The sequence below is a fragment of the Anarhichas minor genome, unplaced genomic scaffold (assembly GCF_050575085.1).
Source record: "Anarhichas minor isolate MPS153535 unplaced genomic scaffold, ASM5057508v1 ptg000037l, whole genome shotgun sequence".
Lineage (NCBI taxonomy): Eukaryota > Metazoa > Chordata > Actinopteri > Perciformes > Anarhichadidae > Anarhichas > Anarhichas minor.
The window spans coordinates 4,258,104-4,285,634 of record NW_027466483.1 but is presented as its reverse complement, the minus strand read 5'-3'; the positions used below and the strand labels follow the sequence as shown (position 1 = coordinate 4,285,634).

The following is a 27,531-nucleotide window of genomic DNA, read 5'->3' as shown; positions in this document are numbered from 1 at the left end:
TCAAAATTGGTCCTCACAAAGAAAGCTGTAAAGTACACACACACACGCACAGAATCCTCATCTTGCTCATGCCATTCTCTTTCCCCACCACAGGCGCCTTGAGGGACCTCTAACATCCCCCTCTTCCAGCTATCAGTCACTCTTTCCTTTCTTTGTCTTTCTCTCTACTCTTCCTGTGGAGAGCAGCGTGTTTGTGCATAATTTCCATTTCAAGGGGTCATATAAATTCCCCTCCATACAAATGAGTCAAAATCTCCGAGGTAATAATCACCTGAAATCCCCCCCCCCCGCTCACACTCAGGCACAAACACACAAACACCCCAGGTGGCTCCATATTGCATAGCCGACATGAATAAATAATTAAATGAAATCTAATTTTATTTTTTTATTTCATTTTCTCAGCGGCTGAATCCAATTCCGCCTCCACCCTTTGAGGACGACACCCGGGTGACCCCTCAGGTACAATTACCGCCATTCATAAGACGTTACGCAAACACTTCTGTGTTTTAGAAGTGCGCCGTACTTCCTGTGTAAGACATATGTCTGATATAGTGGTGATGGAGTAAAAAGAACGTAATATACGAAACAGCTGGCAGCATCAATGGCATTTACACAGAGACACACAACGGAGAGAATAAATAAACATAGACACTCATGCCCACTGATCTCTGAGGTGATTCTGTTATACATTATGTGTTCTCCTCATAAATATAATCTTAGCCTAGAACTGAGAAACAAATGCCTCCTTAATGTATCCACATGGTAAACCACATATTCCAGCAATGTGTCCCTCTTCTTTGCTTAAGAAATCCTCCTATTTCCTCATATTTCAGTCACTTTCTCTCCGTTCTCTCCTTCCCGGGCAAGTGGACAGAGTCATGTGAGGCAGCCGGCAGCCACAACACCACTGTCACCTCTTATTCCAGGTCAAGAGGTTTATGACCCGAGGAGGTCCGGGTGGCTGGCATGTAAAGCTTTGGTCACGTGACATGCATGGTGACAACCCGCTGCTGGATCTTGTAAAACGCAGTAGCACTGTGCTGCTGTAGGTCTCTGAGCGGAGGCTCGGGATGGGAGAGACGTCATGACTAACCTATGATGTAGCGCTTCAGTTAGGAGCAGACCCCACAAGTAGAGCATTAGGAGGAATTATGGAGAAACCAAAGTGCCAAGATAAATATTTCCATCTTCATACTCTAAATGGTATTAAAGGTATGGTTGGTAATCTTGAGAAACAAGATTTTAAAAATGATAAATTATTGGTTTACACTTAAAGGTCCACCGTGTAGGATTTAGTGACATCTAGGGTTAGTTTGCAGATCTCAACCAACGATCCGCTCAACCCTCCCTTTCCAAGACTGCACTGAAGTGCGCCGCAGAGTGAAAACCGTGGCAACGCCGTGGTACCTTTTCAGGACTGTCGCCTACTTTAGGAGTACTGAGATAGAAGGTAAATGGCGGTACCGCGGTGTTGCACTCTGCAGCTCACATTACCACAGTTTCACAAGCATGTCAGAGAACTACGGGGGCCTTCACGTAAAAACGGGAGAGGCTCTCTCTAGAACCAGTGTTTGGGTTGTCTGTTCTGGGCTACTGTAGAAACATGGCGGACTCCGTGTAGATACGAAGGGCTCATCCTAAGCTAACGAAAACACAAGGATTCTTAGTTTCAGGTGATTATATACTAATGAAAACAAAGTTATGATTATATTACATTTTTGCCAATATATCCTTCAAATCCTGCACACCCATAAAGTGTGTATGTATTTCTTTAAATCCCAATATATTGGGAGATCTTTTGGGATTTATCACGTATAGAATGTGTATGTGGGTTTAAATTTGCATGGGACCAATGTGTTTTTTTCTAGTTAGTCCAGTTACAAGATGTTGTTAGATCATGTAAATGACACAAAAATAAAATGACTCATTAATTCCATATTTGCGGACAGCAGAGATTCCTAGATTTTGCTTTGTGAATAACCCACCAGCCGCCATCGTGCGATGCTGTTGGCCAGGAAATCGCTGTTGCCTGGATATGGGTATTTACCGTGTCGGCAATAACACCTCAAAATGTCCTCATTGACTATCAATGCATCATACGGAGTGTAATTTGTCACGGGCGAGCCTTTTCAGGAATACTAAAGAGGCACCTTCATCGATTCACATGCAAATACTCAGCTGGTATTAGCAGATGGTTGCACTGATTGGTCCCAGTCAGTCAAATCAGCTGCTGGATGTTCTGCATAAGATGGTAGAAATATTCTCTCTGCTTTTTCTAATCTACCATTTGTCTTTTAATATAGTCTTTCTATACAAAAGCGCACATAGTGCTGTTAGGCAGAACACCTCGCATGCATGTCACCCTCCCATCTCTTCATACACTTGGCACCCAGAAGACGGCAGAGACGTGACAACGAGTGCTGCGAGGGTCTCGTCTGTGCACGAGCATCTCAAGTTTCCAGATGGCCGATATTGAGCGATTACCTTTTCAGCGCTCACCATCCCTCTGCATCTACACCCTGATCCCTCCTCTCAATAATTGACTGCAGGGTAACAAGGCCTGTGTGTGTGTGTGTGTGTGTGTGTGTATGTGTGTGTGTGTGTGTGTGTGTGTGTGTGTGGGTGTGAGAGCAGCTTCTTTGATTAGACAGCCGAATATACTCTGTATTCTGCCACGGCGCTGCCTGCTCCAACTGGCATAGCTAATGAAGAACCCGTACCACTCCCTTGGCACTAGTGTGTGCGTGTGCGTGTGTGTGAGATGCATAGAGTCAAGCTGCAATTAAAAGGCCCGTCAATGGTGTCTGCCATAACAGAGGCTCGGACTGTCACTATCGACCAGCCTCAGCACACACTGTATGGAGTGGGAGGGGGGAGCAAGTGACGCAGAGAGGAGGACAAGGAAGAAGAGAATGAGATGGTGAAGGTAGACAAAGTTCATTTGGTATTGTGTCTGGTCAACAAATAGAGGTCTTTTGCAGCTTGCAAACACACTGCTGCCATTCGGTCTGGACACGGTGGAGCGTCGGCTGCTAAACAGCAGCAGCTATGTAGCAGCTGCTGCTCATTTCTCTCAGGAGTTGGTTGAGACCAAAAACAGATTAGAAAGGAGAGCGAATGTTAAGACTCAGGTGACAAGAAACACGACTGCAAATGAACGACCACGTTGCTCTGTGTCTGCTGGATGTGCAAATATGCAACTGTTTGCCATGTCAACTCATAATATGTCAGTATTGTTTTCACAGCTTGTTCTGCTGACCCCAAGTGGCCCAAAAATCTTGCAAGTTGAAGGATGTATTCATTGATAAACATTAAAAAAAATAATTGTCAGATTCAAGGATGTCATACAGGTAACGACAAACACAACATAAATAAGAACAAATAGATTCAGACAAAATATCGTTGGGAAATAACATATTTATGCACAAGATGACATGACACAGTAGAGTTTTTTGGATGAAGAAAATGATTTTACTCATTTATGTGTTCCACGACAGCACACCATGACGAATGTTTCAGCAGTCATTTAAGCGCCAAAACCCTTTTATTGTTTCCAGTGGTCAGTCAAACATATGAGCTTCAGTAGATTTACATCACACGCTGCAGCATTGCAGCGTCTTGCACAGCACACTGACTGTGTCACGTTATAAAGGAATGTTGGACTTTTTGTTGCAAAGGATGTTTACAGCTGGGTTACTTCGTCTTCACTCACTTGCTTACTGCTTACTGCGCACACACACTCTGATCACCTGTCCTTCCCCAGCCTCTCAGAGCAGGATGCGGTACTTGAGGGCTCGGGGGACCCTGTTGATGACGAGACGTCCGTCGTAGCTGAGCGAGGCGAAGAGCCAGGGGTCGGCCGACGACCACTCCGCCGCATACACACTGTCCTCGTGTTCCTCATAGGTAGACACCACGCTGTCCTGTAGGGGCTCCTTACCCCTGAATCACACACACACACACACACACACACACACACACACACACACACACACACACACACACACACACACACACACACACACACACACACACACACACACACACACACACACACACACACACACACACACACACACACACACACACACACACACACACACACACACACACACACCGCATAGAGATGAGCTGTGGAAACTGAAAGAGGAAATGCATCACATGTTGTAGACTCCATGCAGCTCTTCACCACTGTATGGAGGACCTGAAGATACTTCAGGTCCTCCATACAATTGGCTACTGTTAAAGTTGAAGTTACTGTGAGGAACGTTTATCTGGTTATGAAACAGTCTAAATTGAACCTTGATGCCCCTACATGACCTGCACAAATACACATGACCATCAGGAAGAAGATATAATAAATACACACACTCGCTGGGAGCCAACGGTAACCCCAGACGCTGTTCAACTACCTGCTAAGCCGAGCTCAAGGGACCTGCAGATGTACTGTTTTGAGACGCCATTACCACTGCCGGAGTCGGAGAAACAACAGAACTATAAAATCCTCCTGTTTCCCTGAAGTGACTGGTGTGGCAACATTGTCCTTCCCGACTAATGCGTCGTTGAAAGAAAAAACTACAGTTTGTTGGCTACACAAGCGGGTAGCCAATCATATGCAACCTCTGGCAACAGTACAAATATGGCAGGACGAGTAGACAGACTGGGATCCAGTGTAGAAAGCCACTAGATCCCAGCCTGCAAGGCCTTCTCTGCTGGCCTAAACAGAATCACAAAGTTATAGCTATTTTATAATTTAATAATTTTTCTTAAATACACTATATGTATTATAATTTATAAATATATGTTTCCCATTATCTTATTTTCTCATTGCACAGCTACTGTCTTCCTCAGTTGCTCTGCTTCCAGTGCAGCTTGTTTTAAGTAGAGCTTTCATCCAATCAGATTTCACCTCTGTGTCTCTAGGTAAGAACAGAGGCAGAGGCCTGCAGACTCACAAGTGCATCCAGTGCAGATTAAAGTAAATGGGGACGATATTGTTGATTGTCATTCTTCAACCAATCAGATCTTTAGTTTGACATGTTGGGCGTATTCTTTGACGTATCAGAGCCTGCGCGCCGGCCTATAATGACGTCAGCATTACATGCCGCTCAGTGTCCATGTGTAGCTTTTCCGCGAGGTGCAGAGTGTGCTGTGATTGGTCAGTGGGCGAGCACGTGACTATCGTGAAACGAAATTTAACAGCCAGCAGAGGCTGATGGGTAGTGAATCACATCACGTGATGCAGCTCAGCCAATCAAAATGCATTCTGACTGAGTGAGCTGCACCATGAGAGAGGGTGCTGAGACGAGGAAAGACATTGCAGAGCAGTACGTCAACGTTCAAGTTGTGAAAGTAAAATCCTATGATAATCTCTTTGGGTCGCTGCTTGTCATTAAGGAATAACAGCGGATCCCACAGCCAGACCAGCTGAGAACATTATATTTTCCTGAATTTAGGCTTTTGCATTTTCTAAATGCTCTAGCGTTATTCAGACAACTTGTACCGAACGGTTTGATACGAAGATGTACATAGTTACAGCCTTAAAAATGAATAATAGCTGTGGCGCCACAATGTGGTTATAAGGTGTTATTTTAGCTGCAGGACAGCAGTGAAGGCCCAGGTATAAAATGCACGGCCTGCCACTGCATCACACTTACTACCATGTGGCCCTATCTTCTGAAAGATGAATTTGAAAATGAAGACAGTCATGAGGGCATAAAACTAATGATCTATGATCTGTTAATCTTTATGAATCAAGACTCAATAGTCTAACACCGGCATAGTCATGTGCTGAAAAAAATGTTTAAATCGGAAATTCGACCGTGAACTTCGAAATCGAAAGTCAAATCAAATTGTGGTTTTGGAGAATTGTGACACCGCGAGTGAAAATGTGTGAAAAGTTCTTCTAGCAAATTTGAACTGGGAGCAAACTATTTTCTATCGAATATTTTGCATTTTTTGTATGATGTTCAGACTCACATTTCTTCTTAAAAACTCATCCTGTGTATCCTCGAGGTCCAATAAACAGGTCATTTATTTAATTTCTTAGAACATATTTGCAGAAACCCGTTCTTAAAAATGACACACACACACACACACACACACACACACACACACACACAGGTACCTGCTGAAGACTGAAGAGCATTTACTTTGTTTTCATCTCTCCCCGTCTTCAGCACACAAACAACCTCCCCGGTGCCGAGACACTTCTCCCACTGCTCCAACAATGTGACAATAAATAAAACCTTTAGAATTATCATCTAGCATTATTGCCATCCCAAATTTCTCCCGAACCCCACTGCTTTAAGTAGTCCCGAGGGAAGACAGTGACATACATATTTGGATTTATTTTACACATTAACTGTTTCTCACAGACAGTAGGTGCTCCCCCCGGGCTGCGGCCTGAAATAAAAACAGTCTTAAGTGCTCCGCTCGTATAGAATCATTGGGGAAGAAAAAGAAAGTGTGAGAGCACTTGACTGATGCTATAATGCTGGGCTGAGTTCTTAAGGATTATGTCATTGGACAGTTCACCTGCTAATGGAACGTATCAAATAGGGTAACATTTGTAGCCGGCTTAAATAGTGATAAATAGTGACGGTTGTTTTTTTAGGTACCTCTAGCATTAAATTAATTCAGTCTAATACAACTGTCCTGCGATAAATCACACCTTCATGAAGGTGATAATGATCTTTTTTGTTGTTCAAACTGTTTAAAGGCTCAACGTGTAAGATCTGCTGAATCTTCGAATCTCCTGAAATGAGCCTGGTCACACAGTTGCCCCTGGGGTTTACCCTGGCTGAATTTATGTCGCTACGGCGGAAAATAAAAATATGAATAGTGTTCTTGTTTCTGCCACTTGAGATTTAATGAAATCCTAAAATATCAAAGTGTAGACAACTGAAGATGATAAAATAGTGTTTTGTTTGACCGGCTCTAAGAGTTACAGCACTTTGGCCAAACGTTGCGTATTCTTGCCCTGCTGTTTGTTGTCTTTTCTTTATTTTTATATCCGGGGACTGTAAATTGAGATTGTCTGGACCCAGTGGTAGAGATGAAATATTGACCCCTATTTGTTAGGAGCATGAGGCTGGATACTACACGTTGCACCTTAAAGAGAGGTGGTGTATTGCATTATACTGAGACGTGTTATTAATATTTTGTTCAGCCCATTTACAATGAGTCAATGATTATATCACTTCAACACAATATCATTCGGCAGCACCGCAAACTAAAACCTCCAAAAATGACTGAAGTTGAGTTAAAGAAACAGTGTGCAGGCTTCAGTGGCATCGAGCTGTGAGGCTGCACATTCAGACAACTAACTGAACAAGCCCACAAGCACCTCCCTTTCCAAGTGTAGAAGATGAAACACATAAAAGTCTCTCTAGAGCCAGGGTGCGGTGCAACATGGAGGACTCTATGAAGAGGACCTGCTCCCTATGTAGATATGAAGGACTCATTGTAAGCTAACGAAAATACGATTCTTAGTTTCAGGTGATTATACACAAATAAAAACATAGTTGTGAATATTATATTCCATTTCTGCCAATAGACTCCCCTAAATCCCACACACCGGTCCTTTAATCCTCTTTAAACCTTAATCAAGGTAGGATTTAATACAGGACTGTTGCATTTGACTGCATTAGCTTTCGCTAAGTGTACCTAATAAACTGAAGGTATCTTTATATAAGTAGTGCTAAAGTTGCTTTCTTTTGATATAAAACAGTTGAAATATGAATGTAACATTGACTTAAGATGTGGTGTGGCAATTTAGCAGTGTAATCTGATACAGCGAACTCAGACCGGACCCTCAGATATCAGTCAGCCACTTCCTGTTTAGTACGTGTGGCCTCTCCATCCATCCATTTTCCTCCGCTTATCCGGGGTCGCGTCGCGGTGGCAACAGGCCAAGCAGGCTGACCCAGACTTCCCTCTCACCGGCAACATGTTCCAGCTCATTCTGGGGGATCCCGAGGCGTTCCCAGGCCAGCTGGGAGATGTAATCCCTCCAGCGTGTTCTGGGTCTTCCCCGGGGTCTCTTCCCAGTTGGACGTGCCTGGAAAACCTCCAGTGGGAGGCGTCCAGGAGGCATCCTAATTAGATGCCCGAACCACCTCAGCTGACTCCTTTCGACGCGAAGGAGTAGCGGCTCGACTCCAAGCTCCCTCCTGATGACCGAGCTCCTTACCCTATCTCTAAGGCTGAGCCCGGCCACCCTACGGAGGAAGCTCATTTCGGCCGCTTGTAGCCGCGACCTTGTCCTTTCGGTCACGACCCAGAGTTCGTGACCATAGGTGAGGGTAGGAACGTAGACCGAGTGGTAAATTGAGAGCTTTGCCTTCCGGCTCAGCTCCCTCTTCACCAAGAAGGTCCGGTGCAGCGCCTGCTTTACTGCTGCAGCCGCACCGATCCGTCTGTCGATCTCCCGCTCCATCTTACCCTCACTCGTGAACAAGACCCCGAGATACTTGAACTCCTTCGCTTGAGGTAGGCACTCCGTCCCCACCTGGAGGGAGCAATCCACCGGTTTCCGGCAGAGCACCATGGCCTCAGATTTGGAGGTGCTAACTCTCATCCCCGCCGCTTCACACTCGGCTGCAAACCGCCCCAGTGAATGCTGGAGGTCACGATCCGAGGAGGCTAACAGGACCACATCATCTGCAAACAGCAGAGAGGCGATCCCGAGACCCCCGAACCTGACGTTCTCCTCCCCCCGGCTGCGCCTAGATATCCTGTCCATGAAAGTCACGAACAGGACCGGAGACAAAGGGCAGCCCTGGCGGAGGCCAACACCCACCGGGAACGTGTCTGACTTATTGCCGAGAATGCGGACACAGCTCCTACTGCAGTCGTACAGAGACCGGATCGCCCATTGTAATGGGTCCGGCACCCCATACTCCCGCAGCACCCCCCACAAGAACCCCCGAGGGACCCGGTCGAAGGCCTTCTCCAAGTCCACAAAACACATGTAGACTGGTTGGGCAAACTCCCAGAACCCCTCCAGTAGTCTTGCGAGGGTAAAGAGCTGGTCCACTGTTCCACGGCCGGGACGGAATCCGCATTGCTCCTCTTGAATCTGAGGTTCGACAAACGGTCGGAGCCTCCTTTCCAGCACCCTGGCATAAGCCTTCCCCAGGAGGCTGAGTAGTGTGATACCCCGGTAGTTCGAGCACACTCTCCGGTCCCCCTTTTTGAAAATGGGAACCACCACCCCGGTCTGCCAGTCCATGGGCACTGATCCCGACCCCCATGCGACATTGAAGAGGCGTGTCAGCCAGGACAGCCCAACTATGTCCAGCGCTTTCAGCATCTCAGGGCGGATCTCATCCACCCCTGGCGCCTTGCCACCGAGGAGCTTTTTGACTACCTCAGCGGCCTCTGCCAGGGATATGGGTGAGCCTCCCCCTAGATCTTCAGGCGCTGCCTCCTCTGCAGAGGACATGTTGGTCGGGTTTAGGAGTTCCTCAAAGTGCTCTTTCCACCGCTCGACGATGTCCCCTGTCCGGGTCAGCAGTCCCCCCCCCCCCCCCTGTTGAGAACAGCCTGGGGTAAGCCCTGCTTTCCCTTCCTGAGCCGTCGGATGGTTTGCCAGAACCTCCTTGAGGCCAACCGAAAGTCCTTCTCCATGGCCTCCCCGAACTCCTCCCATGCCCGAGTTTTAGCATTCGCGACCACCGCAGCTGCAGCCCTTCTGGCCTGCCGGTACCTGTCAGCTGCTTCGGGAGACCCCTGGGCCAACCAGGCCTTGAAGGTCTCCTTCTTCAGCTTGACGGCTTCCCTCACCTCCGGTGTCCACCACCGGGTTCTCGGGTTGCTGCCACGACAGGCACCGATGACCTTCTGGCCACAGCTCCTAGCGGCCGCGTCCACAATAGAGGCTTTGAACATGGTCCATTCGGATTCCGTGTCCCCAACCTCCCTCGGGATGTGTGAGAAGTTCTTCCGGAGGTGGGAGTTAAAGACCTCCCGGACAGGGTCTTCCGCCAGATGTTCCCAGTTCACCCTCACTACACGTTTGGGCTTGCCGGGTCTTTCCAACCGGTTCCCCTGCCATCTGATCCAACTCACCACCAGGTGGTGATCAGTTGACAGCTCTGCTCCTCTCTTCACCCGAGTGTCCAAGACATACGGCCGCAAATCAAATGATACGATTACAAAGTCGATCATTGATCTCCGGCCTAAGGTGTTCTGGTACCAGGTACACTTATGAGCCACCTTATGTTCGAACATGGTGTTCGTTATGGCCAAACCATGGCACGCACAGAAGTCCAACAACAAAACACCATTCGGGTTCAGATCGGGCAAGCCGTTCCTGAGCCGGGGGCTCGTGAGTATCCCCACTCCCGCCCGGCGCCTCTCACCCTGGGCAACTCCGGAAAAGGACAAAGTCCAACCCCTCTCCAGGAGCTTGGTTCCAGAGCCAGCGCTGTGTGTGGAGGTGAGTCCAACTATATCTAGCTGGTATCGCTCCACCTCCTGCACCAGCTCTGGCTCTTTCCCCGCTAGCGAGGTGACGTTCCACGTCCCCAGAGCTAGTCTATGCTGCCGGCGATCGGCTCGCCCAGGCCTCCCGCCTGACCCGCCGCCCGGTCTGCATTGCACCCGACCCCGATGCTTATCCCTGCGGGTGGTGGGTCCACAGGGTGGCTGCTCCATGCTGTTTATTCGGGCTGAGCCCGACCGGGCCCCATGGACGAAGGCCCGGCCACCAGACGCTCGCCGACGAGCTCCCCTCCTGGGTCTGGCTCCGGGAGGGTGCCCCGGTTTCCCTGGTCCGGGCGAGGTGACTGAAGTCCGTGGGCTGCTTTTCATTGGGGTCGTTTTGTGTGGCCTCTGTTAACACCAAATCTCAACCCAGTTCGACACCTATGGGGAATTTTTGAAGCAACGTGTTGAGGCTTTGCCAAGACCATCATGAAAACACCAAGCGAGGGAATATCTCCTCGAAGAGTCCATACCATGACATTACATGTTGTTTGTTCTTTTCAGTTTTCACCCAACCTGAGACACTTACCTGTGACCTCCTCAAGGTTCACATAACAGTCAAGTGATACTGGCGACAAACCCTAAAATACTAATTATTACTCCGTTTTTACAGCCTGGAAAACCATAACTGGTAGAAAAAATACATGAAATCGGAGCTGTAATGAACCGCAATTAATGTCGACTATTAGATGAGTGGAAGCATTTCCTTCTCTAACTAGCCCGAGTTGCTCCCTTACTTGTCCTCCTGGTGGTTGTCCTCCCCCTCGCTGAGCTCCTCGTCGTCCACCAAGTGCCCGAATGGCTCCGAGGAGATGGACACCATATTGGAGAGGATGAGGCGGCTGTCACTGCTGGCCGTCAACACCAGCTGGTCGTGGCTGTGGTTGTAGCGGACGCTCCACACCCTGGGACGGGAAAAAAACAAAAGACGCACCAGTCAACATTTAAACAGTGCAGCGGTGTGGGGGGGGGGGGGGGGGGGGTACAGTACATTCAATTCATGCATGGGTGTATTTAAGAGCTGTGTGTGGATCTTTTGTTCTGAACAAAACTATAGCGAGTAAAACCACATCTACGGGAAGACCACACATGCTGACACACACACACACACACACACACACACACACACACACACACACACACACACACACACACACACACACACACACACACACACACACACACACACACACACACACACACACACACACACACACACACACACACACACACACACACACAGTTGTGCAGAGAAACTGTCCATCTCTATCTCTCTTTCACACACTCGTGCCCACGCAAATGATGCAGAAAATGCAGCGTTCTCACAGTGGGATTCACACAAATTATGCCTCTCTGGGTGTAGACTCGGATGCCAACAATTGAGGATTTGGTACTTTTCAGTCTATGTTTGGGCTCAGTTCACGAGCTGATGATCATCATCATAAACTCCCTCATCCGGGTTTTATTTGTTGCTCTGATCCACTTTTTCAATCCTCCACACCTTCCTCTTTCCATCTGTGTCCCCCTCTTTCTATATCTCTGATTGTCAACGTGTCTCCCTCTCTTGCTCTTTTTCATCCTCTCTGTCTCTCTCTTTGCGTTTGTCTCTCTCTCTCTCTCTCTCTGTGAGCCAGGGGCACAGCTCAGAGTGCGGTACCAGTTTCCCTCACGGGGAGGGATTGAGGGATAACGGAGACTGTTGACAGGAAATCAGCCTCGGCCACGCCGTTCCCCGTGCTCCCCTAATCCGCTTCCCTGCTAAAAAATAGTCCCTAATACTCCCAGCAGCCCTGAGGCCATATCCTGCCTGCGCTCTGGAAAAAAAAATGAGCGCCCCAACACACCCACACACACACACACACACATATATATGAATCACACTAAAGAGAAGTGTACACAGGACGAATATACGCAGACATATGCATTATAGAAATGATTGAACACACTCAAATGCATGTAGCCACACAGAGATAAAAAGAGAGTCCTTGCAAAAAAACACAGATTAGATGGCATACACACACACACACCTACACACACACACGCGCACACACACACACACACACACACACCTCCTATCTGAAGAGATCCCATCTGCAGCTATCTACAGTTATGGATATGTTCACTAAGTCTATCTTTCTTTTGGAGATAACGCCTGCACTCGTGTGTGTGTGTGTGTGTGCCTTTATCTTTATTTATTGGTGTGCTGCAGCAGTAGCCCAGTTTGGCTCGCAGACACACTGATCATCTATTCAGCTCACACAGGAGAGAGAGTGTCTCCCATGCGCACGCACACACGCACACACACACACACACACACACACACACACCTACAGCACACTATGTTCAGCTCTTAGCACCGCCCGAAGCCTCACAGAAGCTGAGCTAGTGCAGGACTGGGCTGCCTTCGACCCACACTGACTCAACCCTCACTGACAAAATGAGTAGCGGCCTATTTAATTAGTAATTAGTGTATTACTACCTTTTATTGCACCAGCAGTAGTTAGGGCATTTCATTAGTTAGGAGATAAAGCCATTAATAAAACCAGAAACCAATCAACAGTGAAGCAAAGCAGTTATCACCATGTTTATCATTATTGTTACTGGGTTTTACTGAATGTGCCTGAATTACACTCCATGCTGTGTGACAGGCTTTTTTAACCCCTTACACAGGTACAGTATAATTATATTCGACACATACTTTCTCCCCCACATTCAAGTCAAATCTGAGGTAATGATAAATGCTTTTTCATCTATTCCTCGTGAATTCTGACCATGTAATATACAATCGAAGATAAAATGTTACGTCCCCAACACAAGTTCAGTGAGCTGTGGGGAAATGTTGGAATGTGATGCACTATTTGAAAATATAAAAAGATGGGGTATCTCTTTAAAGAAACAACATGTTCATCTGTTAAACTAGGTGTATGTAGCCATGCACGTAGTTTAAGTTCCATTTGTCCAGATTTTGAGGTATCCAACTCTAAAATGTCTGTCTCCTCTCTCTCTACCAAGAAATGGAGGTGAATGGATTTTTTTATTTTTTTGTAAATCTGGCAGTCGCCTCGGACTATGAGGTACATCAGCATAAACTTTCATTATAATGGCCATCCAGGGTGAATTATTTCACCAGCTGATAGTCCCAATTCTCCTGCATGGGCTTTCCATAATATTCACCATATTGACAAGTGTCATTAAAAATTGCTGAAAGGTTTGATGCACAGCAAATGGAGCGAACCGCACTGTGTGTGGTGAGCTGGAGAGATATAAGTCAGATACAGCGTTCATTTTTGGATGCATTAAAGGAGCAGTGCTCCAAAAAAAGATATGTTAAATTTCCTGCAAAACCTTTCTGATAATAGTAAATATTCAATTTCTAAGCTTTCCTAAGGCATTACATTTCTGATTGACGTCAGACCAAAGTACATGCATGTTCAGGAATGACACGATGAGGTCTATAATAACCCTCAGTGTAGCAATCATCTCTCCTCTGCATTATATCCCAAAGGAAAATACCTTAAATTAACAAAGCTCATATTGAGCTCATATTGAGGCCAATATTGATTATTGGCCTCTTAAAAACTTATACTACAATCCAAAGACTAACTGCCTCTAGTTCAACAATGTCATACTCCATTCATTCCCACCCAAACATGGGAGGATGACAGCAGGTTAGTGTGACACTTGAGAAGGACGGATACGTGCCGACAGTGGAACTTGAACTCGGGGGCTCTGGTTCGAGGACAGTACCCACTCCACTACCCACCCCCGAAACTGAACCTCTCTGTAAACCCCCGCCGATCCACCCACCAGTGCGAGTGCTCCTCCAGGGTCTTGATGGGCTCCTGGACGTTGCGGACGTCCCAGAACTTGACCTTGCAGTCGTCTCCGCAGCTGGACAGGTAGTACTGGCGGTTGGGGTTGAAGTCCAGGTCACGCACCAGCTGGCCATGGGCATTCTCTATACAGTAGATCTGACTGGAGAGGGAGAGAGGGGAGGGAGGGAGGAGAAGAGAGAGGTGATTAGAAAGAACGGAGATGACAGGAGGCATGGAGGGGAAGACAGATGAAAGAATTAGGATGGAAGGAAAGGAAGCAGCCGGGGAGAGAAATAATAAGAGAGAGGTATGGAAGAAAGGGAGACGGAGAGAGAGAAAGAGAGAGAAGAGGATGTGACAAAACAACAAAAGGAGATATGAGAGAGAGAGAGAGACAGAGAGGGAGAGGATGATTCACAGGGTCCACACACGCCAGAACATTCCCAGGCTAAATCAAAAGCTCCTCTGTGTCTGTGTCTGTCAGTGAAGGCCAGGCTCAATAAAGAAGCCGACACCAGCGGTGGTAAATTATAAACGCTAGCCTCATAACCGCGCAGCCTTGAGTTCCTGCTAGAGTGAAGTTAACAGAATGACATGAGGAGGAAGAGAGACAATCACTTTCCATCTATCTGGCCACCTCCTCCACCTTTCATGTTCCATACATTTTCCTCGGCTCTCCTTATATTCTCTCCTTAAATATACACCTAAAAAAGACTATTGCTTCCTCTTTTATTTGCTTCTCTCTCTGACCTTCCAACCAATTCTTTATGTCATTGCCATGGTTTCAAGAGCCAAATTCAGCTATGGTACGGGTCACTTCAACAAGTTCTATTTATAACTTCTTAAGTAAAGGTCACAGACCAAAACAGAGCTAAAACGAGAGTGGATGTAATGTTGGATGAGTAAATAACTGTATCGACCAATATGCCAGTTGGTTTGTGCTCTAGCGCCGCCGGCAATTGTTGAAGTTGAACTGAACGTAGTTTCCCTGATTTCTTGCATTGATCAGATACCAAACATAATTTAATTAAATGAAAATGATTCCATGTCGTAGAGCCTTGTGAATTTTACTTTTTTTTCATAGCTGAAGTTTATTGTTGTTAATTAACAGTTTCTTAAAAGCTGTTTAGAAGTAATATTCATCACAGTAATGGTGGCTTGTTTACTTACTTAACCGCCCTCAACCTGGATTTGTCTTATACAGTATGACAACATATCTTCAGGGTTGTAAGACAGCAGAGAAAAAGACAGATTTCTGCAGAAGCAGTCCTTTTATATGCGTGTAATAATGCAACAAACCGTACAGGTCTATATAAATGGTTCCATAGCAAATAGAAGTAAGCTGTCTTTGTAGCCTCTTGCTACTGTTTCCTAAATATAAGAAGGATGCAGCAAATCAACTGGGTGTCAGAGAATTGAAACTCATTTGAATAAACTGCCAATTAATTAGATCTAGAGCTTTGCCTCCGCCATAAATGCAACACGAGACTGCAGAAAATCAGCACTTGTTTTTCCACACCACCGTTTCCTCTCCAGGCTAGCCTAGCAAAGCTCGGCCTGGCATGGTGCTGCTCAGCAGAGTGGAAAGCCTCAGTGTTATGGCCCAGCTGGATGCCAACAGCAGCTAGCCAGCTAGCTAGTCACCCCCGCTGATCACGTTAGGCAATTAACATGCTAATTAAAAATCTCATTAAAATAAAGGAGGTATAAGAGAATGACCTCAGGCAGACCGCTGGGCTTCAATTAGGTCAAGACAACTCAGGGACTGTGTGTGTGTGTGTGTGTGTGTGTGTGTGTGTGTGTGTGTGTGTGTGTGTGTGTGTGTGTGTGTGTGTGTGTGTGTGTTTGTGCCGTCACTGCCACTGGACCGTGACGTTGGTGTTGGCATATGGAACTTGACAATGTCAAATAACTTCCACTAGCTTCCACTGAAAACACCCTTTTTTTTGGTGGAGCATAGATTGAGCGTACATGTTCTAAATTACTTATCCGGCACAAATGAGTGTGCATAAACCTGCATCAGGTTTGCACCTATTACCACCTATAAGCACTGTGATTCCTGGTTATAAGGCTTTTGTTCGACATGTCTGGATATGTCCAGATTTGCCATTATGAGCTGTGTCCCATTCCCATACTATTTACCAATATATTCAGTGCATTCTCATCAGCATAAAGGGTGGTGTTGTCTGAGGGAACAGGATCATTGCTCTGTGATTTCAAAATAAGCTTTCCAAAGTCATTGTTCGATTGATGTCGGACCGTTTTCTATCAAGGTTTATTTTTCAGAGTTCACGTGTGTTTTTTGCGGAGTGGTTCCAGAACTACATCAGGCAGGGTTTCCAAATGCAAGTTAATCTTAGCTACATTAAAGCTTGGGTTGGTAATGTTGAGAAACATCCAAAAGTAAGATAGATTTAAATGATCCAACCCAAAGAAATCCAGCCAACTATTTTCCAATGAAGCTAGCTTGTAGCACTAGCTCTAAAAAGTGTCTAATTCTAGCAAGAAAGTCACAAATTCAGTCAGTTTCAGGCTGATCATTATGATTATAAACAAAGAACATGGCTACTAAAATCATGGATGTACAGTATAATGACGACTGGATATTGGACCCCAAGCTGGCACCTATGCAGTGTAATGAGAAAGCCTCTCCTGCTATGTGGCCCACTGAACATGCGCACTAGTTCCAGATCATCCCATAGCCGCTCTTCTCTTTTTATCTCTCCTCACTGCTACTTTTTAAATTAGTGACATGCAAAACATTCAGGTAATGCTAGCAAGTTCATTTTCAGATGCCACCGATGATCTTCGTCGCTGAGGCATACTATATCAGCGGAAGAAAAACAATGTTAGTGACGTTATTCATTCATTCATGCTGTGTTGGGACAAAGATGATTTACGGGTCGTGTCATTCATGACGACCACTCAATTTCTCAATTGATATCAATATAAAAAATGTTATCCATATTTCCCAACTTATATTAAGCTGACAATTTATATTCAGTTTCTTCTTCCTAAGCTTTGAACACTTGCTTTCTGGAATACTTATTTATTCATGACATTTATGGAACCTGATTTTAAGGAAGACAGGTCACTCAACATAGAAATTGAATGTGTAATTTTGAGCCAGAGCGCATGATTTATTTACAGTGCTCCCTCCCTCTCCTGTGTGTGACTCCGAGGTAAAAGGCGTGACCCTGGGCTGCAGGGTGGCTGGTGTTCAACCCGGCCCGCCGTGGAATGGGACGCGGCCGGCGTGCGAAAAAGGAAATGGAGCAGGAAATTGGGTTAGTTTCGCTCGTTCCCTCTATGGTGTCTCAGAGCAATCTCCCCCTCCACGCACGCACACAAACTCACGCATAAACCCCCCCCCCCCCCCCCCGCTAGTGGCGGAGGGACCTGGGACTTTTTCGGATGTGTGCGAGTGTGTGTTTGTGTTTGTACGAGTGCAGAGGATTAGAGTTGTGGCCGGCCTAAGCCACCAAACACACTCAATCTCAAGTCATCCAGCCGGCTAGGCTGAGTGTGTGTGAGCGTGTGTGATGGGGGGGTGGGGGTTGATGAGGGGACAGGGGACCTATTACACACACTGTTAGGCCCACACAGATAAAAACATAAAACTGGGAAAACACACTGCCTAAAATACTTTTATGTGTGTAAATACAGAGGGAGATTTAGGTGTGTAAGAGGGAAGCTACAAAGGTAGACAGATGAGCACACATTTGACCATCTCGCGCACACCCCTCCTGGCTTAGCCCGGGTGATAAATCTCTCTGCTGAGGGGATTGACTGGAACACAGACGTTCACAGTCTCACACACACACACACACACACACACACACACACACACACACACACACACACACACACACACACACACACACACACACACACACACACACACACACACACACACACACACACACACACACACACACACACACACACACACACACACACACACACGTTTCTATGACAACTGCTGAGGGGAGGGAGGGGGAGAAAAGAAAAATCGAAAGAGGAGAGCAATCATTTCATCGCCGATCAAAATTAAAGCCTGGCTTTGAGATGGAGCTGGCAGAGAAAGAAAGATGGGAGAAAGAGAGGAAGGTAAGAGGGAGGGAGAGAATGGGGGAGGTAAGAGTAGAGAGGGGGGGTAGTGTCTCCCCATGTACAAAAGTAAGGGATCATTACATAGAGCAGCCTAAATGAGTTTAAATGGGTCTTGATGGTTAGCATGAAGTGCTCACAAAAGTTGATGAACAACTAATATAACTAGGTATTAACTTTCAAAAATGATCGTTACATCCCCTACGCTTCATTTTGTTGGAATTAACGAATGAATTCAGAACTGTAGGGATGACGTATTTATGGAGGCCAAACTGAAAGTCAGCATTGCATTGTTTCCCCCCAACAAAAAGCCAATGGGCTTTCTCCATTTAGTTTTGAATTATTGCAGAAAATAAACTCTGTGGCAAACAAACATTTATGATTTGTATGCTAATAAACACCACAATTGCAATTACCAGAAGTAAAACTACACCACGGTCACATGACTTAACCACCACTAAGAGATCAAAACACTCCCTTGTCATAATTGCGTGTATGCTGATGTCTGGAGTTCATATAACTACCACACAACAGGTTGAAGTCCAGCCAAGTGACCTTTTCTTGTTATTTGTTGTCTAGTACTATCTGCCTTCGTTGGTTGGGTCTGTTAGGGTAAGGGTTAGAATATCAGGGTAAGCCAATCAGAGTAGGGCAGACTTTGCATTTGCCATAGTAGGAAAAAATATTGCATCCTATACGGATCAAGGTGTTTTTTAGCACAATAAAAGGTATAGAGGACTCACGGAATGAGAAGCCTGCTTATGTCTACCTCCATCTGAAATCAAGTACCCAACATTTCAATAAGAATTTCAGCCACCATTAAACCATCATTGTAAAGTGCATATGAGGCGGGCGACAACGGAGAGCTTGGCAGGCGCAGCAACAGCAACTAAGAGGAGTGGTGGGCCGGCATCACAAATCTAAAAAGGTATTTCTTTGCTCATTTTTATTCTCTCATTTCAAGGTTTGCATAAGGTCATGAATGCACCATTATGAGAGTCACAGTATCATGTCTGGCTCGTGTCTACTGGGGAGCACGTGAAAAGGTCACAGAGGATTGATCTGACAGTCGCCGGGTTCAAAAGGTCACCCTCGAATCAACAGCGGCATATGGAACCCCGCAATTTTCAAACAAACAGCTGACATCTTTTGCATAATGGCTTGGCGTTGGAATGTGATATACGATACTCCTAATGGGCAACACTTTTTGCATAATGGCGCCGTATTTGAATACGTGAATAAAATATGATGGAAAGGGCTTTTTGAATAATGGTTTACCTTGGGAAACCTATCATTATGGCACGCCGAAGCACCGCCACATCTGTTGAGCCGGTGGAGTGTAAAGGGCTGGTTTTTTTGGGTCAGCAGGCGTGCAGTGTGATCAGGAGCCTCTGTCGTCTGCCCGGGTGACGGGTTTTGATGCTGTCTAGTACTCGTCTGTACCAGCAGACAGCTGGCTTTCAACCTGCACTGTGAAGGAGCCAACAGCGCCACTATCAATCATTCCACCTTCTTTTACGCTTTCTCCCTCTCTTTTTTCATGTGGGCTCATTGTGACACCCCCCCCCCCCCTCTTTCCTCTTGCTCACATACGCACCAATACACACCACAGGGGGACGTGTAGAGCGGCCATGCTTCACTGCAGCACTGCACTGCTTTTCAGTATGCACCCTGCAGTGCATGGTATGGCCGCAAGCGTGACAGCTATTACACAGCTCTGTGTGTGTGTGTGTGTATTGCCCCTTCCCTGTTGGAACTGTCGATCCAAGAGGGAATTCAGGGAGAGACGCGGTGGAAGGACATGTCCAATGACAGGCATGTTTTTCTCTCACTCACACACACACACACACACACACACACACACACACACACACACACACACACACACACACACACACACACACACACACACACACACACACACACACACACACACACACACACACACACACACACACACACACACACACACACACACACACTGGCTAGAACTCCATGCCTGTTAGCAAGCCTAATATTATTCAAAGGCTCAAAGCATCCCAGTGTGCCAAGAATGACACACAGTTGGTTTCCCTAAAACTAACACAACCCTGTTTTTTTCATAATTTTTCTACAAAGACAGTTTGACAGAATTGTTACTTGTGCACACCTGCATTGGTGTTCTCATGCTTGCATTTTACCGTATAAACTATGACTGACACTCCGTGTCTTGAAGGCTACGATCATCGCATCTGACCGGCATGGTTCCTCAACAATTTTCCAATTTCAGACTCTTTCTTGTCGGCAGACAAAACCTTTTTGTTGTCAATGTGGCTCCACTCCATAGTTAAAGATTATTATTGAATGACAGGGGGTCTGCCACGGTATCAAAGGGAATAGAGTGCTGCAGAACCAGGAAAAGAGCTTCCCTCGTCTCAAAGTCAATGGTTTTTAGATGGGTTTTCGGTCAGATGCCTGATATAAGGTCTGTGGTTAACACAAGCTGAAGAGGTTTTATCGGTTTGTTCTATGGCATAAAATACGTCAGTTAACCACACTTGTGAATTTTGAAGCTTGTTACGTGTCTTAAAAAAGGCGGTTGCTACGAAGCGGCTTAATGAGACCACTAAAGGTCATCAAGGCCACTCGTCCGCCTTTACAACCTCGTTGTGTATTCTCGTTCTCGTGCTCGTGCGACGAGGTGTGGTACGTTTACAGCCTAACCTTAGCTTTTTACTTCTGGTGATTGCATTCATGATTAAAAAAAATCTGAAAAGTTGTGAAGATTGTCTCGCCGAACAGAATATAGTAACAGTATAAACGTTTGTTTGCCACAGAGATTATTTTCTGCAACAATACAAAACCCAATGGAAAATCCCATTTGCTTTTTGTCGAGGGGAACCAGTGTGCTGCTAACTTCCAGGTTGGCCTACAGAAATACCTCATCTCTGCAGCACTCTATAAAGACTTTTTAACAAGGACTTTTTGTTTTTTCCTTTTCCCAAGAAATTGTTAACATGTTTTGCACCACGACAGGACAAGAGCTCAGAGGGGAAGACCCTGCATTAAGGAAGAGGCCTTCTAATACCAGCCGTGTCATTTATGGCGAGTAGACATTAGACATGTGGGAGACCAGCATAGGCCCACTGTCAAAAGACTATTTGGACTTGGCCTACTTAGATGAATCTAGTCTTTAGTCATAACATCCACAGAATCTGTACACGTTTAAAAATCATGTAAATAGTAAGGATGCTAACTTTCTATCAGTGCCTATAGACTACCATGTGCAACACCTATGCACCTTTGTCTAATAAGAACACACTGCATGCTCTCATTTGACCTCTGTGGGTCCAATGTGTATATCTGGGTTTAGTATGTATGGGCTTTATCAAAGAGCGCCGAGTGGTAGCACAGTTTAGAAAGTTCATAAAGTCACCAAACTGTTCCCGTGATATCTATTATGCAGTTATATCTTTGCTGACATTAGCTAACATTAGCCACCATAAGCCACTGAGCGCATTGAGCAAGTGTGTGTTTATTCATTTATAGTTCATGAATGAATTTTCTTCACCAGGACATTATGTATTTGTGTGTGTGTGTATGTGTGTGTGCATGGTGCATCTCTGTTCTGTCCATCCACTGCTTATCTTGTGTACTACCGGGCCCACCAGCCTAATATTTGTTGTGCTCATTTATGACTGTATGCTCAAAGGACCTCTTGCGGTTGAAATGATTCACACTTTCCAAAAACATATTCTTTTGACTGTTTTATACTGTCATTGACCGCTGAATCAACACTACTCTTATCGAGCCGGTAGCAAGCAGTGTGCAAAATACGGGGGGTCTCGGGGGTCCAAGACCTCTTGATTGACACTTGAGACCCCCTGAAAGACTCAATAGCAACATTTTGGGGGGGGGGGGGGGGGTTGTAAAATCAAAGACATTATTTGTCACTTACGATTACATTAAAATTAAAAATGTTTAAACACATTTTGAAAGCTAACTAATGTAGTGGCAGGGTGTTTCGCACACTGGCTTCAAGTAATCAACAACTGCTTCAGTTCCGGCTAAAGTTTACAAATTGTTCCTCTCTTGATTTGCACTCAAAAGTAAGACATCATGCGTTTATGTATGCATGTGTATGTGTGTATAACTATCGTTTAGAAAATGTCACACTGAACCGAGCGCTGACTAAGACGGAGCACGTCTTCCCATGTCGGTAGGAGAAGAGCTAGTTAGCTGTTAGCAGCCGGCGGGCTGCAGAGTGTCGCGGTGTGCTTGGCTAACAGAGCGAACAGCTGACGGGGCTAATGCAGCTGACTACTAAACACACAGCAGGACTGACAGTTTCTATTCAGATGAAGCTTTAAACAGTCAACATAAGGCGTTATGCTGTGTTCCCACCAAACGCGGCGCGAATTATTCGCACGAGTAGATTACATACAAAGTCTATGCACAGACATGATGAGACTGGAGTGACGTGAATTGGCGCGGCGTCTATCAGCGTTGAGATCCTCCTCCTGTCATCACTGACGTCCTGCCGTTGTTGAATCAGATTAACGCTTGGTGTGAACGCAGCATTACACAGTGAACTGCAGTTTAGCTGCACGGACAGCTGCATAGAATACAATGAGAGTGCGTTTGATACGCTTGCAGTCTAGATGGGGGGCTGTCGTTTGTATTCTTTCAATCAAACATTACAGCAGTGGTCGAGGCAGACAAACCTGAGTGCACTTCTCTAATTTGTATTTTGTCTAGATGCAACCCCAATTATTTGTCCCAACTGGAAACTCTGAGGTTTCATCACTTCAATCACATCGATCCACTGTAAAGGGAATATGATGCATATTTAATCAATATTGTGTGATATTTTCAAATTTGTGACAGCCGCCATATTCCTTGTAAAAATGTCAACTTTTTCCATGTATTTCTCATAAATGAAGTTCTTCAGAAATGCTGCCAAGCAGCTTCTGACGCCCTGTGGCATAAGTGAAATAGGACCTTTTAAAACATGCATTCATGAAAAAGACGTTGCCTAAAAATCACAACAGCGGCCCCTGTACAGCAGGGATTACATTTCTGAATAATGTAAAGGCAAAGGTACAGTGACAAAGACGAGCTGAGAAGAAGTGAAAATGTGTCTGGATTTTTTCTATTAAACACCACTTTCTGTCCCCAATATTGTAGCGGAGTTTTGAATAATTTACATAATGCTGCATATTACATCAGTACAAACTAGAACAGGATCCATATATATTTCATAAGCAGTGTTATCTTTGTAATTTTTTCTTTTTTTAAAGCACTGTGTATCTGGGAGACGGGGGTGCTGAAGACACCGTGCTCCTCTCCAGGGTGTTAGATGACTAACTAAAGGCGGCTGCTACTGCTGGGCTGTTCTCCCTGTCCTTATTTCAGAGCAGGGCGGCCGTGATTGGGCTGGCAGACCGGGTGACGAGCCTCGGGAACGAAAGGGGGGGAGGAGAAGAAAAGAGTGGGTTTTCTGTGTGTGTGTGTGTGGGGGGGGACACCTCAGAGGTCGTCTGAGGAGGCAGTGGAGCGTGCGGAGAGGCTGCCATCACACAGCTGCCACACCAACTGGATACACCCACATACACAGACACGCGCACCCACACTTACAAATGCACGAGCAGGCCACATATATGTGGAGGCATGAGCACACAATAACATGCGCGCACACACAAAAGCAGAAAGGTACACAGAGCACAGAGCAAACAGGGGCGAGCACGCGGTCACTTGTCACATGAGAGTCGCTTACTCAAACAGAGGGGTGCACGCACACACACACAGAAATGTAACTCACCACTCATTCACACTTGCAAGCCTTCCACTCACAACCACTTCACACTTGCGCACGCATGTGCACGCATGAACACACACACATACACACACACACACACACACACACACACCTCGGTTGATGCCCGTCTCTGGGGAAAATCTTGGACTGAGGGAGTCAAGAAGCCCCCGGGATTCATTCGGTTAATCCCTTCAATGGATGAATGACAAGAAAGAACAACATAGAAACAATAGACCTATTATTTACTATCACCTGAAGCTATTAGAATGTTTGTTTTTTAAATGTGCTTTTTACATTTAGGTCTTTTAGGTAAACACATGATTGAATTCATTATTGATTTACCTGCTGATGGGTTTTTCAATTAAATCGACCAATAGACCCTTTCACATTTGACATCATCATCAATACGCGTGCGCATGTTGGCGACCGAAGTGGCATTCTGCCGCAGCCATCCAGACGAGATAGCAAGCTTTTAAACAGTGAATTAAAACTGTTAGCAGAATCCAAATGTCTGGTCGTTGCATGTTCAGAATCGATACGCCAACAGCGGACTCAAGTTCTACAGAATTCAGACAGGATCTTGACCGTTTCAGTTTAACGAGTGACCGTGTTAACTTGTGACTTTCACCTGAATGCGCAAGTGCAAGCTATTAAATGTAGCAACTACCACTGGACTGGATCAGAATGCTCAGGCTTGCAGAGAGAGCAGGCCCTCCCACAGTATGTTGACCAGAACTCGTCAGACTACAAGGGATTTATTTAACCACCTTGGATGTACACCTGCGTTCAAAGAAGGATTCACCTTCCCTTTGTGCCCACGGCCAAATCAGTGCTGTTGCATCTTTCAAAATAGCACAGCGGGAGGAGAACGGCCAAAATGGAGCGTGCAGGAACTCTATAATTAGTTATGTGGCTGATGGGGAGTGATATCAATGATTCAACTATCTTATCTGGGCCTGTGATCTTGTAAATATATTCTCTCTCGATCTCTTCGACACGTCGCCGTGATCAGTGCGGTGGATAACGACGCGATTCTCATTCCTCCAAGCAGATCCCGCACGTACACACTCACTCATCATCACCTCAGAGACGCAGGGAAAGCAAACAGAGCACACACACGCACACACACACACAATGCACACACACAGCCAGAGGTTGCTGATAACCTGCAGTTACAAGGTTAATGTGTGGTAGTACACATGCTCCGTGTCAAGCAGGAACATTAGTGTTTCGCCACGTCGCACTTTATCATGTGCTGAGGAGAAGCGCACACTCCATTAGAGTCATGGACAACCACATGCAGGCAAACAAAACATGTTATAAAAGAGACAAGAGGGAATGCACAGAGATTCAAAACCGTGGCAATGTGGCAATGTAGAGGTTGTTTTCCTTGTCTACTTACATTCTGAAAAAAAAGCAGTATTATACGTGAATGAAGTTAATGTGTATCATTTGTAAACAATGCCAATAACATACCTTAATTCCATGTCAAAGTGACGACTACGAAAATCGTGAGAGGATGTGTATATAAATTATATATATATATATATACACACATATACACACACACATAAATGAAAGAGCTTTTCAGTGGGGCTTTTCTTAAACATATGCAACACATATGCAGAAGGGATGTGGACTCATCTGCAGTACTTCCATTCAGCATGATGAGTCAAATTAAATGCATACTTCCATGTACTGCACTGAAATATCTTGTAATTACGTGTAGACACACACTGAAATGATTAAGCTCTGAGAGTTTAACTGGCGACTCCAACATGACTCACTTCTGTCAGATTTAAATGCAGGTTGTTGGAAAACATGTGGCTGTTTTGTAATTCAGGTGCATGCGTATGAAAAAGGTATGCTAATACTGAGCAAAGCTCACAGAAGACATGCCTCATGTTGCTCTTTTTAAAAATGTCGATCCTCAATGTGACCAAAGCATTACTTGTTAGCCATGGTATTATTGATCACATGTGGGTTTTATCAACTCAAGTATCTGTACTTCTTCATATTTCAAGAACAAATCATCAATACATTGAAATAGTAGGAGAGGTATTTATAATGTCTTTGTCGTAAATAATAGTCATTTAAAGTATCAATATCTGGATTCGAATGGTGTATTTTCAGAAAGAAAGTGGAGAGCTCACCTCATGGTGCGGAGGTCCCAGCCCCGGATGGCCGTGTCGTTGGCTGTGGCGAGCTGGCTGCAGTTGTGGTGGGGGCTCCACTTGCCCGAGGTGAACTTGAGCTGACCTTTGCCCTCCAGGGTGGCGCTGCTGGAGACCTGCGGAGGACCGGCAACACCTTCATTACCGTCTCTGAGCAGGGACGTGAACCTCCTCCAAATGTGTCTGCGACAGGATGAGCCGCTCAATCAGCATAAAAAGGCTTTATTAGAAGTAATTTTCTCTGCAGGCCACATCAGGACTACAATCGTTCAGTGTGACTCCGTAGAAATATATTGGACATTGCCAGCACACCGACTGCTTGCAGATTTACTCCACGCTGAAAACACGTGCACTCTAACTGACATAACTTCTAACCTTCTTTGCAATGAATGTCTTGCTCAAGATGTACTTTCGGTCTGATTCGGCCTCAGTTTTAAGACTTTATACTAATTCAAAGCTACACTAATCAATAGATCTTATGTTAACAATTGATCAAATTACTGTGTGCAACGTGAAAGGAGTTTGTAGAGACAAACTCACAGAGAATTGTTACCTAAGGCCTCGATCACATGGATTGAGAAACGCGTCACCAGCAAGTCCAACGTTTTCCCATGGTACAGTGCGCCTGGCGTGCTCTCCTCACTTGGGCCCGCGCATCACGTACTTCTAGTGACTTTTAGACACCCATAAAAGTTCAACTTAAACCTTGTTACTTGTTACTTAAATTGCATAACATGTGTTAAAAAATAGGAATATTGGGTGCAATGGAGGATTTGCCGCTGTAAATGACACGGCCGTCCGGAGCCGCAGCAGGTTGCACGAAGCACCTGGATTAGAGCAGGACATCATGTCTCCTCTGCTTGGCCCAGTTTGACGGTTTGATGTGAGTTTTCGAGAGCCTGGCGATGGACGAACCTCTTCCACAGGGTTGAGGCATGAGTCATGATTATGCAAATTCAGATACAGCGAATGGTCGGTCAAACTCGCCAAGCTGTATCCGTGTTCTGATAAAGTAATACAAATTCAAATTCTGTTTTTACAAAGAATAACTTTTATCCAAAATGCACTGACACCACCATCACCAGCAGCATTTTACTTTCTGAGAATCTGCTCACCACCTATGCATGGGAGGGGGGGGGGGGCT

At 45.7% G+C, this 27,531-nt stretch overlaps 1 protein-coding gene across 1 annotated transcript in view; it reads right to left on the bottom strand.

The window, feature by feature from the left end:
• Positions 1-3,399: 3,399 nt before the first annotated feature.
• eipr1 (EARP complex and GARP complex interacting protein 1) overlaps positions 3,400-27,531 on the bottom strand; it is a 59,292-nt gene continuing 35,160 nt past the window's right edge. The window contains exons 6-9 of the mRNA XM_076107004.1: positions 26,367-26,503; positions 14,299-14,466; positions 11,229-11,396; positions 3,400-3,942 (exon numbers count right to left, since the gene is read on the bottom strand). Of these exons, the coding sequence (XP_075963119.1) occupies positions 3,768-3,942; positions 11,229-11,396; positions 14,299-14,466; positions 26,367-26,503 (648 nt within the window). The 3' untranslated portion in view covers positions 3,400-3,767. The remainder of the gene's footprint in view (positions 3,943-11,228; positions 11,397-14,298; positions 14,467-26,366; positions 26,504-27,531) is intronic.